Raw genomic sequence first — 13,575 nt, forward strand, 5'->3', positions numbered from 1 at the left:
CAGACATGCCACATGCAGTAAACGATGACATGCTGTATATTGAACGTTACTATCATTTCATCTCAGAAAGCAATTGGGGATAAACTCATTCAATATCAGGGGCTCTCTCATAGCAAACTAAGTCTAAAGATAGTGATCGCGATGTTATTGTCTGAATATATATATATATATATATATATATATATATATATGTGTGTGTGTGTGTGTGTGTGTGTGTGTGTGTGTGTGTGTGTGTGTAATGATTTCTGTACTTCATAACTCACTTTTTCTACTGTGCCTTGAGCACATTAGTTATGTGGAATTGGCGCATTATAAGCACCCTGTATCATTTTTATTATTATTATCATTATTATTATTATTGCTATTGTTATCATTAATAACATCATTATTATATAAATCGCTCTTGCATCACGACGGAAATTACATTGCCATACTTTTTTAGGTAAGAAGATTTTTTTAAGAACAGTTGTACAGCATCTAAAAAAAAAATCTACGCTACCAACTAACTGAGTGCCAGTGTTATTTTGATAGCCATATCTGTTTTCCATCTATTATTGACAGCATTTGACTAGTTTCCGGGAACTGTATTCAAAAGATACAGCTTTGCTGCAAACTCAGAGTTGTACTACACGATAGTAGCCGAAACATTTCTCTCCCATTATGCTTGTTCTAACCTAGACATGTTATGCAAAACTTGCATGTTTACTGCAGCAATATTTTCCCTTCAGACTCCTATGTTGCGGATAGCCTGGCAACAGCTAAAGCTTTATATACATAATTATTTTCACACCAAATCCTTTATTATTAAGGTCTTCTTATAGTGGTTTCGTGTGTCTTTGTTTTCAAGAAGACACATGTTTCTTACAGCCCTGTTATGTTCATACCAACGACTTCGCAGTTGTCTCCAAGAAAGCCATCAGCGCACATGCATCCATACGAGTTGGCTCCAAAGAGGCTACAGGTGGCGCCGTTCACACACGGATTGGATGCACATGGAGACACTATGCGTACAAAATAGATTGACGGAACGACACACGCACGCACACACAAAATGAGTAATAATATACAGATAGCACTACATTGTTATTCAGTCAGTCATGCTCAGTTTATATAAGATATCACAACTTTCTATCTATCTCTCTATCTAGCCATCCATTGACTCAACTGCATCATTGTGATATTATATTATTGTCTATTATCATTACCGATCACAGAATGCCGACAGTCTAGAGTACAGTCATATTAAAGTTAACATAGCATAGCTGCATTCATGCTTCAAATTTTCATGCGGTTATTGATATAAAGCTTACTTTAACAGCCTAGCAAACTCGATACACAAAGAAAAGAGAAATAATTTTTTGTCATTTCTCTTGTCCAATATTAGCAATAATGACGATCAAAAAAATGTAACATAACCAAGAAAATCCCGCAGATCAACAGCATGCAAGTCATACACAAACAACCTAAAATACTTATAGTACTACAAAGATTTATTGATTTTCATTCTTTGGTACTAGGTTCATAAGTAATTCTGTATAATTAATGATCACGAACATATTGAAACTACAAACTCCTTGAAGTTCGTTTGTAATAGGCATGCATTTTGTGTCTGTGGAAGCATCATGATAATAAAAAAAAGAAATAATATGAAAATGACTATCAAAGATTATTATGGGTTTCCTTCAGCCCATACGTGAGGCGGCTTTTTTACTATGCGAAGCAACGCAAAGAAAAAAAAAACAGAGAAGGAAAACTGAATCAAATCAACGTTCTCTACTCAGACAAAAGCAAATGACATTTACGACAGAATGAGGAATATGTGGCACTGCTACTGCTAAGGATATGCAAGTGATTTGGGAGCGGGATTATGGCTTTCAAGCCGCTACAACACTGTTGATATTGCGATACGTCTGCAGCTAACTAAGGCTAAAAAAAAAATGTTGTATTGGCGTAACATGAGATTTTCAAATAGGGTCGGGCGGGCGTGTTTTTTTTTTTTTTTTTTTTTTTGCTACCTGTATTTTACGTGTAAAACTCATATAACAAAACTCCATTCGATAGAGAGGGTCTGTTGCATCCAAAGTTTGTTATATCACCGGTTTAAAAGCCGTCACGACATACCGGTCAGAATACGAACGAACAAATTCCTGGGCCAAATCACCCAGCGCCACTGACGAATCGATTCTCCGAATAATATAACCGGACCTGCCAGTCGCCGACACGCTGTACTGCGCGGCCATTTCCCGACACCAGCTGTTGTTGTTGTTGTTGTTGTTGTTTTTGATAATTCGCAAACCCGTATCGCGCCCTCTGTCGGTAAAAACGATGTATTTCCTTTTTTTTTCTTTTTGTTGTTGTTGAAAAGTTCAGGGTCGGGGGGGGGGGGGTTAGGGTCGGGCGGGTTACGCCAATACAACGATTTTTTTTTTTCTGTTTGTTGTGACAACATCATATTGCTTTATCTCGATGACTTTATGGGTCATGAGTGATGGCACCAAGATTGTGGGCTGGACTCACCATACACCGGGTTCTCGCAATTTGCGCCTTCGAAACCATCCGGGCACTGACAGAAGTAGTTCGAGGAACTACCCTGCATCTGGAAGCACGTGCCAGAGTTCAAGCAAGGGTTTGGGGAACACGGGCTCACTATAATCATGAAAAGCGAAGCATACATGAACAACAGATGATCTATATAGCGCAAATAGTAACAATCAAACGTATCAATAACCTGAATAAAGACAAATTCACACAAAACAAACACACACACTGTGTACCCTATAAGAGCTTTCTACAGACAAGAACTTGACGTTGAAATATGAATGAAATGATGCTTGACAGGAACAGAAAGGCATGTCATGATTGAAACGAATAAACAGGCAAAACAAACAAGAATACAGACCCCCAAAAAACAAAACAAAACAAAACAAAACAAAACAAAACAAAACAAAACAAAACAAAACAAAACAAAACAAAACAAATATGGTGACCAAAAAGGAAATGAAATCATGCAAGTCATGCAAGTGTAACGTAAATCATGCAAGTGTAACGTACGGTACCCCGATAAATCATAAAACGAAGCAATCTATATTCGAGAACAACTTTGCAGGGAGCATGTTCACACATATCACTCTATGCATGATGCTAATTGTCTATATTTTCTTTTTCAAACAACACAGAATGTAAGCATGGCAATATCTAATATGAACACAGCACTTTCACTAGAGTGGCTCCCTTTTTTAATGTCAGTAAAACGATTCGGTTTCAGCTCTTTGCATATACAAATCTTTGCCAAGCTATGATTGGCGAGAAGCCAATGTATTGTATTTGTATCAAATAAACAAACTATTCAAATGTTCAACGAACTGTGAATTATGCACTGCCCCTTCCCAAGGGGTGCAGTGGTTGTTTCTTTCGGTAACAAATTGATAAATGAGCTTGATTAGATTTGATATCGGAAAGAGACAGAGGGAGAGTGAGGGACCCATCCAAAATTTTACAGTGGCCATGCCCGGCAACATACTTAATTGACACCGTAAAATCACGTTCGATCATTTCTGCAACAACGAACTCAAAGCTCTTGCTGTCGTACGCTGTCATGTACTTGGAATTCAACACATAACATTCCCTCCCCCCTTTTTTTGTAAGTTTTTCACAAGTAGTTTAAATAAAGAATGTCAGGAAAAACGAAGGGGATGCGACTAAAAAGCTGCAATGCTCTACAGTGTTCAGCAAATAGCGAGATTCAACATAAGATGCCGTTCACAGGTTTTACCGAAAGTCTGGCAGTTGTCCCCAACATATCCAGCGGGGCAGGTGCAGGTGTATCCGCTCGCCGTGTTGCCACAGATACCGCCGTTCTGACACGGGTTGGAGGCGCAACCGTTGGCTGGAAGAGGAACGAAAAAAGATATTCAGAGAATCGCATGAATGTATAGTGATCAAGGTACATTCGTAGTATCACACATTTACTCGGCATATGATTTTATTCTTTTTTATAACGTCTTGATAACGCAGGACTTACATTTAATTTAACTTTGAACCCGTTTTAGATGTGTTTCCATCGCGAGTGTAACAAACATGAAAATACACTCGCACGAAATTTCAATCATGAATTTATCTTGAAAGCTACTGTACTGTTTTTATCCAGTGTAATTACAGGCTTCCAAGGTATCACATACTTTTACTAAAGGACTTTATCGTGTTTTCATGCAAGGCAGGCAGACCGCAGAGACACATGTGCACAACAAGCGTTGGCTACAATGATACTATATAGGGCTACTTGAACTCCACAAACTTTGCTCATACCGGATACTAGACAGGTTTCGCCGCTGAAACCTGCGGGGCATTGGCAGGTGAAGGAGGACCGGTCGCTAGAAACCAAGCACGTGCCGCCATTTTGGCACGGGCTGCTAGCACAGGGCTCCAAAGCTGAGAGACAGATACAACGTGAACGGATGGAAGGATGGATCATAAATACAATAATGGGTAAATGGGTACAAAGGCAGATGAATGCATCGATGGAGTGATGGAAACATGCGTTTATCGTAGTAACTTAGAGGCTTGAAAAGTCCATTCTTGTCTTATTCCACATCAGTGATTATGCATGATCATAAATAACAGATACATACACATTCATACTAAACACTGGCAAGCACCGAAGCGAGTACACAAAAACAGCCTGGAGCGTAACACCGGTACTAGTAAGGGTGGGATTTCACGGAGCACGCGAACGATTTGCGAAGGACGCGAATGGCAAAATCCAGCATTCGTATTTTAGTCTGCAAAAGTTCGCCAAACGAACGTGAGGGTTCGGAAGCGTCGTCAGTTGTTCGCGAATGTCGTTTTTACTTCGGCGAGAATTTCAAAAAAGTTTGAAATTTTTTGCGAACCTTTTCCGCACACTTGGTCGTGATTTGCTCGTGAATTGTTCTCGAAAGTGTCTTTAAAGCCTCGTCATATGCGCAAGACCTTCGCAAGACACGCGCGATGTTCGCAAAATGTTCGTGAAACCCCAAACAGTCTCCGAAACTTTGGAGAATGTCTCGCGTATGTTATGCGAAATCTGCGAAGTTTTTCCGATCATTTTACGACGTAATCGCAAACTGTTCGCGTACATTTTGAGACATTCTCGCGAACGTTTTGCGCACGTTTGGGGGACGTATGACTTATACGTTTTCTACAGATAAAAATCGTAGCATACATCTAAACATCAAAGAATTATTAACAACTATAGTAACAAAAGAAATTAAAGACTAGCAAAGAGAAAGAAATGTTTGATATACAAAAAAAATCGCAGAATACACTTAAGATTAATCTTAAGTATGTAAAATTTCATTTGAACTATAGAGATTATGTGTCGGAGGAACTGAAAAAAAAATCAGATGCTCGTTTCTAGTGGAGATAGGTATTAGGAAAAAGAATGTAGGCAAGCACACGATAGAGAAATGAGAGAAAAAGTAAGGAGAAATAGAGGAAAGAAAAAAAAATTCAACTCAAGACAGCTTCCACCTCTCCTTGGGTACATTTTCTCCCATGATTATTGGAAATGTTTCGTTGTTCGCATTTCCGTCGCGTGTTCTTCGTGTACGTAACATGCTGTACTTTCGCAATGATACACACGACATTCGCACAAACGTCGTGGAAACTTCGCACAAAATGCGCAAGAATAGTTTTCGGCTTCATTGTCGGAACACATTCGGAGAAAAACTTTTCCGAATGTTGGATTTTGTCATTCGCGTCCTTCGCAAATCGTTCGCGTGCTCCGTGAAATCCCACCCTTAGCAGTAGCTTTCCCTATATGAATGTTTGCAAGTAATGACATCAACAGCGAGCCCATCTCTCCTATGTGTTGTATAGTTTGAAAGTAACAAAAATATCAAGAATGATATGTAAATGGACATTTTGATAGGCTTACGAGCTTACACAAGTGTGTGGCAATGATCAGAGTCAAAATTGCAATGTTTAAATGGTAAAATGGATGGAATTGGATAGGCAGGCTACTTCCGAATTAGCCCACGAAAATGATAAGAAATGAGATGACGCAACAGATTTTGTTGCAGAAAGTTTTTTTCTAAACAGCTAATTTTACAATCAATTGGTGGAATTTATGGATGCATTGAAGTTGGGATAATCTACAATAAGTGTAATTATAGTACGTTACAATATCAACGTACCAATAAGCACACAATTCGAAAGTCAGGACGCATCTCACTTTAGATTTTGTGCTCTGTTTGAGGGGATGACGTGCAAAATCCCTAGTGAATTGTCATTTGATGTATTTTTAATTGTGATTATCTCAGTTCCTTCAAGAAAAAAGAAACTACAGCAAAGCTTCTTTAAGCATACATCACAGATAGCGTATGAATAATTACTAGTCGCCTTATGACGTGCAAGAACAATGAAACCATGTCTCCATGGAAGCCAATGAAATACTTTGCAAAAGAAAAAAAAACATAAGAAAACTGCAACCAATAATTTCAGGCACTTGCATGCATTGCATCTATCCAGACTCGACTTACTAACGATCTCGCAGTTCGTTCCCGAGAAACCCGTGAAGCAACTACACACATAACTGGTTCCAACTTGAGACGTGAAACAAATGCCATTGTTACCGCAGGGTGATGAGTCGCAAGGTGAGACGTTAACTGTAGACATAACAAAATAAGTAAAAATATCAAATGCATGGCTCGGCATTTAGTGGTTGCAGGATAATTGACTGAAAATATGAATACAAACGAAAAAAAAAATGCCCGGCGTTCACGCGAAGTGATGTTGAATAACTGTTGAAATAACATACTTGCTTTATGTATCAAATAATCTTACGTAAGAAAAAAAAATAGAGCCCTTTTCTCCTTCCCAATAGTACAGATTTTGCCACGTCCAGACGTCGATGGATAATGAAACTTATTCATATATTTACTCCTTTAACATTTCGTCAGACATTCCTGCCATTCATTCTAGATGTCGTTTATGCCAGTTTGTTAGATCCTACAAATCTCACACGGCATATAGAAAAAAACTACCTGGCTAAAACGTTGAAATCACCTTGGATCTAGTACAACAAACTCTAAATGGTCGACCAATGACACTTTACGAATAGACAAAAGGGTTTAAGCTTGTATCTTTTTTTGTCTGTTTGTTTTTTACCTATTTGGTCACAATTAGTTCCAGTGTAGCCACTAAAGCAGGTGCACGAATATCCAGTTCCTGTGTTCGAGCAGGCGCCATTGACACATGGATTCGAGTTACACGCAACCTCTGTGATAAGATACCAAAAAGCAATAATAGAGTGACGATATACTGAGTACATTCTGTGATTGTAATAGCTAGATAACTTCAAAAGAGAAGATTTGAAACTCAGTTTTTGGGATCTGCCTAACCGCATTTTGGTCACATTCATGACTTTGGTGATAACTTGCGTCAAGGAGACACAATTGAACATGTCCAGCAGTCACTATTGACATGACGGTGGCAAAAGAAACTCATTATTAATCTCCTTGTGGTGGAGATTACATGTGCAAAGCAATGTTTCTGTGACTCACACAAGGAAAATAAGGCTTCAGCTCAATAATCATTACAATTTTGTCAATAATCTTTCCCATTATGTGCAATCTATCATTATCGAAGAGTCACCCGTGGATAAAATGCAAACAAGGTTTCAGAGCAGTGCGATATTTTTAGCCTGAGATTCGTAGAGACATTATCATATTTTCATTTCAGATATCGTTCTTGTAAATAAGCCTTCCATTCCAAATTTATGTCATGTAAAACAACAAAAACAGGAACATAAAGAAACAAGGGGGAATATTAAATGCTAGTGACAAATCGTGTCATTTATATAAAAAAAAATGGCAAATGCTGCAAGGTAATTGTACGACATTACCAGGAAAACAAAATCGTTCTCATTCGAAAATATACATAGAGGTATGTATTCAGAAAACTACGCACTTGAGTCTGTAATGCGACGTTTATTCACGACGCATGAATCCATTTTCATTAATCATAATACATGTGTATTGTTAAAAATGAATTTTCGAATGATCATATTAATTCATCTTGAATGCATGTACACAGGTACATTTATCTTTATCAGACCCTGCGATAACTGAGTTAATACTCATGGACACACATTTACAAAGTATGACAGCCATCGACCAGCAGTGACCAGAGGAAATAAAACATCCGATTTCGTAAGTTTGCATTTTGTGTGAGTTTTTTTTTTTCGAGAAACAATCATGGAAAGTGTGTAGCGATGAATCTAACCGTAAGGGAAACACATGCATTTAAAGTTTTACTGGACGACAACACACAAGCGCAATTGTGAAATATCAAATGAGAATGTTTTATTGTATAAAAAGAATAATTATAGTGAACAATACATTAGTTTAACAATGTAAATCACACATAAAATGAATATATTGAGAAAAAAGGTACACGAAATCAGTGCGTATATTGCGAAACGTCCGCAATACACACAAACGGACAAACTACGGTTAGGTGGTTAGTTGAATGGCTATAGAGAGACATATAACGTGGGGGAGAAGGATGGAATTGTTATCACACAAAATTGCATTGCATGTTTGTTACTAATGATTACTTGAAGACAAAATAATCAAATCATCCAGGACTGCATTTGACAACACAATGAAATACGTTCATGATGAATGTCACATGTCATTATAGGTATTACAGGGGAAAAAATGAGGGAAAGGAAGAAAGAAAGAAAATTTATGATATAAATACGATATGCATAAAACATAAAACAGGGGAATACATGCATTAAGATTTTTTCAATGAAAACATCAAATTTTGAGAGAATGTCTATGTTCTCCCGAAGACTGCCGTAGCAACCTGGTATAGGAAAAATAAGAATAAAAGAAATGTTAGTATTTCGGCTACATGTATAATACTCTTGTTTATTGATGTGGTAATCACAGTGTCAAAGTTAAGAACACAGAGAAGGTGCATTGTGAACGGAGTACAGACATTGAAGCATTGTATATTCAAACAGGCATCAGATATACAGGGAGCCCTGCTGGAAAGAACACAGTGTTCCATAATGTGAAACACAATGTGAAACACACTTGAACACACTGTTAACACAGTACACTGCAAAAACATCGGTGTTAGATTTAACACCACGGGTGTTAAATCTAACACCGATCAATCTTCAATAAAGGACAACACCCACAGGACTGGTGTTAAAAATGCACTGTGATGGTGTTGAAAAGTGTTCACCTGACACTTCGTGGTGTTAATTTGACACTGTACCTGGTGTTATTTTGACACTGTACTGGTGTTAATTCAAAAATGACACCACATGGTGTTGATTTGATATTTGTTGGTGTCAATATCAATGGTTTAACACCCGTCCAGCTTCAATAAGTGACCACACCAGCTGGTGTTACTTTGGTGTAAATTTATTTTCACATTTTTTCAAAAATCTAGTATTTTGATGTAAAATTCTTGATCGTCTTGTTTAAATTAAAAATCAACAAGAAGTGCAGTTACTAAGAAACTCTTCAAAAAGCAGTTTAAAATTTGGAAATGACACCCGGAGGTGTTAATTTAACACCATAATGAGCACCGAAAATTTAACACCAACTCGGTGTTCACTATTTAACATCGGAATTTTTGCAGTGTACATGTGTAAAATCTCTTCACACCGTTACATTCGAGCGTTTTAACAGAGTGAACCCATTGTGAAACGTGGATTCACAGTGTGATTTATCAATTCACAGTGTGAAACAGAACATTTTGTGAATACCGTGTGGAAAAAAAGCATACCACAGTGTGAAATATTTTTCACACTGTTGAATTTGAGCGTTTCCATATAGTCGAACACAGCGAACACAGTGTGCACACATTGTGGGAACTGGGTTTTTTGCTTCCGCAGGGAAAGGATAAGGAGGAACATTTGTGATATATTAACCGTTACTGAATGTTAGTTTCCCTGGTGACATTTAGCTAGATGGCAGCTGCATTAGAAGTGATGGTATTAGCTCCCCGTGTGTTTACCTGCGCAGACATTGCTTCACTGGTCCATGTCAAACTCGCAAGTTTTGTACGCCAGCGAAGGTAACATGCATGTTTTCTCAATTCAAAGTGTAGCCTGAGCAAAGTTGTTGCTACTTGACTGTTGTTTTGATAGTGACGTCATAAACACACTTCTTCCCGTTCATGAATATTTGTCGTCCTATGAAAATTGATACTAATTATCAAGCTGAGCTGCTTTCCTTTTGTCCACTTCATATTAAAGTAGTTTAGATGATATTTTTTCTTGTCCCTCCCAATCCCGAGTACTGATATTGACTCTTGACTTTAAATATACAAATTATCTTGCTTATTCGTCATTGTGAGCATAACGTCTTCAATAGTACTCTAATACATTCTTACTCGGAAAAGCACACAAAAATGCACAATTGTCAACTGCAATTTCAACGACTTAAGATGCTTCCATGGGCTTTGATTAGCAATGAGGAAAATCACACGATATATCACGAGGAATTCTTGATCATAATATAAGAACCCAAGGTGAACTCCTTCAAGAAAACACAGCGCAAGTCCCGACAGCAAGAAAAAAAAGCGAGTATTTTTGTGATGCAGAAGTATCGGACAAAAACAATACGACACAAAAAAGAACAGAGCAAAACATATATTGAAGAGGGGCACGTACCCTCTTCCCTTTTCCCATTCCCGTTGCAGTGACACCGAAATACCACAGTACAAGCATGAATATCGCAATACAGCATTACACATATTTATGGTAATATATCCGCTCTTGTTGTAAGTTTGACTGTCTCATTCTTTTCTCTCTTTTTTATTTAACTAAGTCTTGCCTGAATTGACAGACACCCAGTGTAATAAGAAAAAAATAGTAATGTAAATTCATATGTAATATATCTTTGAATTGATTTTTATAACGATATTATATTAAATGCAAACATGCAAACCAATGTATATTCACCGACAAAAAAAAAGTTGTTCCGCACTCAATTTATATGCAGCTGAATAGCGCTCTTATCACCGAAGACAATCTCGCTAAAATGAGAATATCGATTTCAATGACCTTCAGTTAACCCTATGTGTGCTCTGACTACTAATTGGCATTGAAAAGCCCCATAGCATTGTACACACTGTCGGAAACCTCAGGCAAAGAAAGAGTTAAACTCTCGTTTAGGAGCCTTACCATTTTCCTCAACACTAATTAGTATGTCCGGAAACGACACAGTGTCAGATTTGAATTAATTGGAATAATGCCATACCATCTCGTCCTATGAAGAATCTATTGATGGTCTTGATTTATTAATTTTTCATAGAATTAAGCCATATCTTACATGAACTATTTTTTCCTGGAAAGTCTCTTCAATCGTGTAACACTATGCCTTTGACCTAATTAGTGTAATGTGTACATTCGATTGGTGGTGATGTTAAACTTCTGTTAGCCTCCCGTTCGAACACCCAAGACTATTTAACACATGCAGGTGTTTCCTTCAGAATACTATATAACACATCGTCCAAAATAGATTTTACCTTCTGTCTCACAGCGTTGTCCCGCATATCCGGCAAGGCAGCTACACGTATATCCCGTGCCTGCGGATAACTCTGTACACGTGCCTCCATTAAGACAAGGTGCCGACGCGCAGGTCAATACTAATTTGGCAAAACGAGAAGGAGAGATGCAAAGAGGAAGACAGCAATTAAGCAGCGAAGATAAGAAGATAGCTTTATCATCTCAATAGACCTTGATTAACAGGTTACACGAATAAGCACCTCAACCCCTCTTTTCCCTCCAAAATCAAACAGGAAATGCGGTAAAGAATACGTGCATATCTCTCTCTTTTGCGGAAGGCGCTATATGGAGTTCAATCCACCATGTCTTCATCAATGTTCACCATGATATCAATCGCCCGCATTTTAATACCATAATTAAAAACGCATACAAAGTACATGCTTAGAAACATTATGGTGGGCAAGGCGCAAAGTACAATTCGGCATAATAAACACAATTGAGCCACTGTCGTTTTTGTATGCAGTGCGGGATAGAAAGGATACGTTGGAAATTAGACAGAAAGATATGACTGAAATGACGGTTTTCGATACCTATCAACTACGCAGTGCAAATGCGAATACAAAAGATATCATGACTAGTGTAAGAAACGTTGTTTTGCTTTGATACAGATGGCATTAAGAGTAATCACTATCATTATGGATAAGCTTTCGCTGTGAAGTACATGTTGTGCATATCTAATCAATGTAGAGTCCTGTATACTGCATGCGGGTTACCTTTAGTTTCACAGAAAGCACCTGTATATCCATCTGAACATGTACAATTGAAACCAAAATCAATATCCGATTCCAAACATAGGCCGCCATTAAGACACGGTGATGATTCACACGACAGAACTGCATTAGTAGAACGAGGGAAGAGGACAGGTATAGGTATATGGACAAGCATGACGAGTAAGAGCACAGAATGTTATTATAGCTTGCAAGACAAGACACGTTTAACACAAATAAAAAAAAACAGAAATACAGAACATTATTTTGGAAAGAAAGAATGAAAGAATCGAGCGAACATTTAGACTGGAGTAAATTATCTATTTCTGCCAATATACTGTATATCATTAGCAAAAGATAACGGATACTGTACTTAGGATGATATAGCATGATTTTCGGATATCATTATATATATATATATATATATATATATATATATATATATATGAGTATTATCCTGCTTCAAGTAAAACACGCATACATGTTGATAACCCACTGTTGTCTGAAAAGTACTTATCTCTCATACTTTAATAAGGCATGCCAACATGGAGAGCAATTTTCCACTGATGTGTATGAGGATTTTTTTGTGTTCTGTTTTGTTGTTGTTGTTGCTGCTGCTATTTTTTTAACTTTTGAATATCTACTTGGGGTAAATGAACAATCGATGTTACGCATCTAAGTTAATTACCTTTCACTTCACAAGACATCCCCGTATATCCAAGGGGGCATGTGCAGTTGAAGCCGAATTCATAATCTAATTCAGAGCAAAGCCCGCCATTTTGGCATGGTGAAGAATCGCAAGACAAGACTGGTAGAAGGAAAAGTGATATAACAAAGGTATAAGAGAAAAATGCAAAAAAAAAGAGAAAAAAGAACAAGCATTTCTATTCATATCGCAGGGGATTAATAGGGTAGAAAAGGAATAGCTGAAGGATATATTGCCGGACAGTAATGAAGGAACCACGTTAATACCGGGCCCCGAATGACCGAAGTTATACCATAAACGTCCATTCTCTTTAGAGGAAATCTGATCACTACTGACTATGTTTTAAAAAAAAACACACTAATTTGAGAGTCCAGTATATTTCAATTTCTAGCGTTCCTTTAATGATTATTACCTATCCAATATGAAGCCATAATGTATATACAAAGGCCCTACTTCTTCATTTTGCATCAACTGACAAAGAATTTGTTAAAGGTGTGAATAACTTCAAATATTGCAATCAGTAGGGGCATGTATGGTGCATGGCTAGAGGGAAGTTATGATTTTTTTTTGTTATTATTTTGCTTCCTGTA

General features: G+C 37.6%; 1 protein-coding gene across 1 annotated transcript in view; it reads right to left on the reverse strand.

The window, feature by feature from the left end:
• The window catches only part of LOC139742321 (uncharacterized), a 50,668-nt gene that overhangs the window by 20,091 nt on the left and 17,002 nt on the right, over positions 1-13,575 (reverse strand). Inside the window, exons 10-15 of the mRNA XM_071652897.1 lie at positions 7,147-7,257; positions 6,519-6,644; positions 4,306-4,428; positions 3,773-3,886; positions 2,518-2,646; positions 885-1,001 (exon numbers count right to left, since the gene is read on the reverse strand). Coding sequence (XP_071508998.1) covers positions 885-1,001; positions 2,518-2,646; positions 3,773-3,886; positions 4,306-4,428; positions 6,519-6,644; positions 7,147-7,257 — 720 coding nt within the window. The remainder of the gene's footprint in view (positions 1-884; positions 1,002-2,517; positions 2,647-3,772; positions 3,887-4,305; positions 4,429-6,518; positions 6,645-7,146; positions 7,258-13,575) is intronic.

The sequence above is a fragment of the Diadema antillarum genome, unplaced genomic scaffold (genome assembly GCF_040938485.1).
Source record: "Diadema antillarum isolate AM-2024a unplaced genomic scaffold, OU_Dant_1.0 seq00000996_RagTag, whole genome shotgun sequence".
NCBI classification, from domain to species: Eukaryota; Metazoa; Echinodermata; class Echinoidea; order Diadematoida; family Diadematidae; genus Diadema; species Diadema antillarum.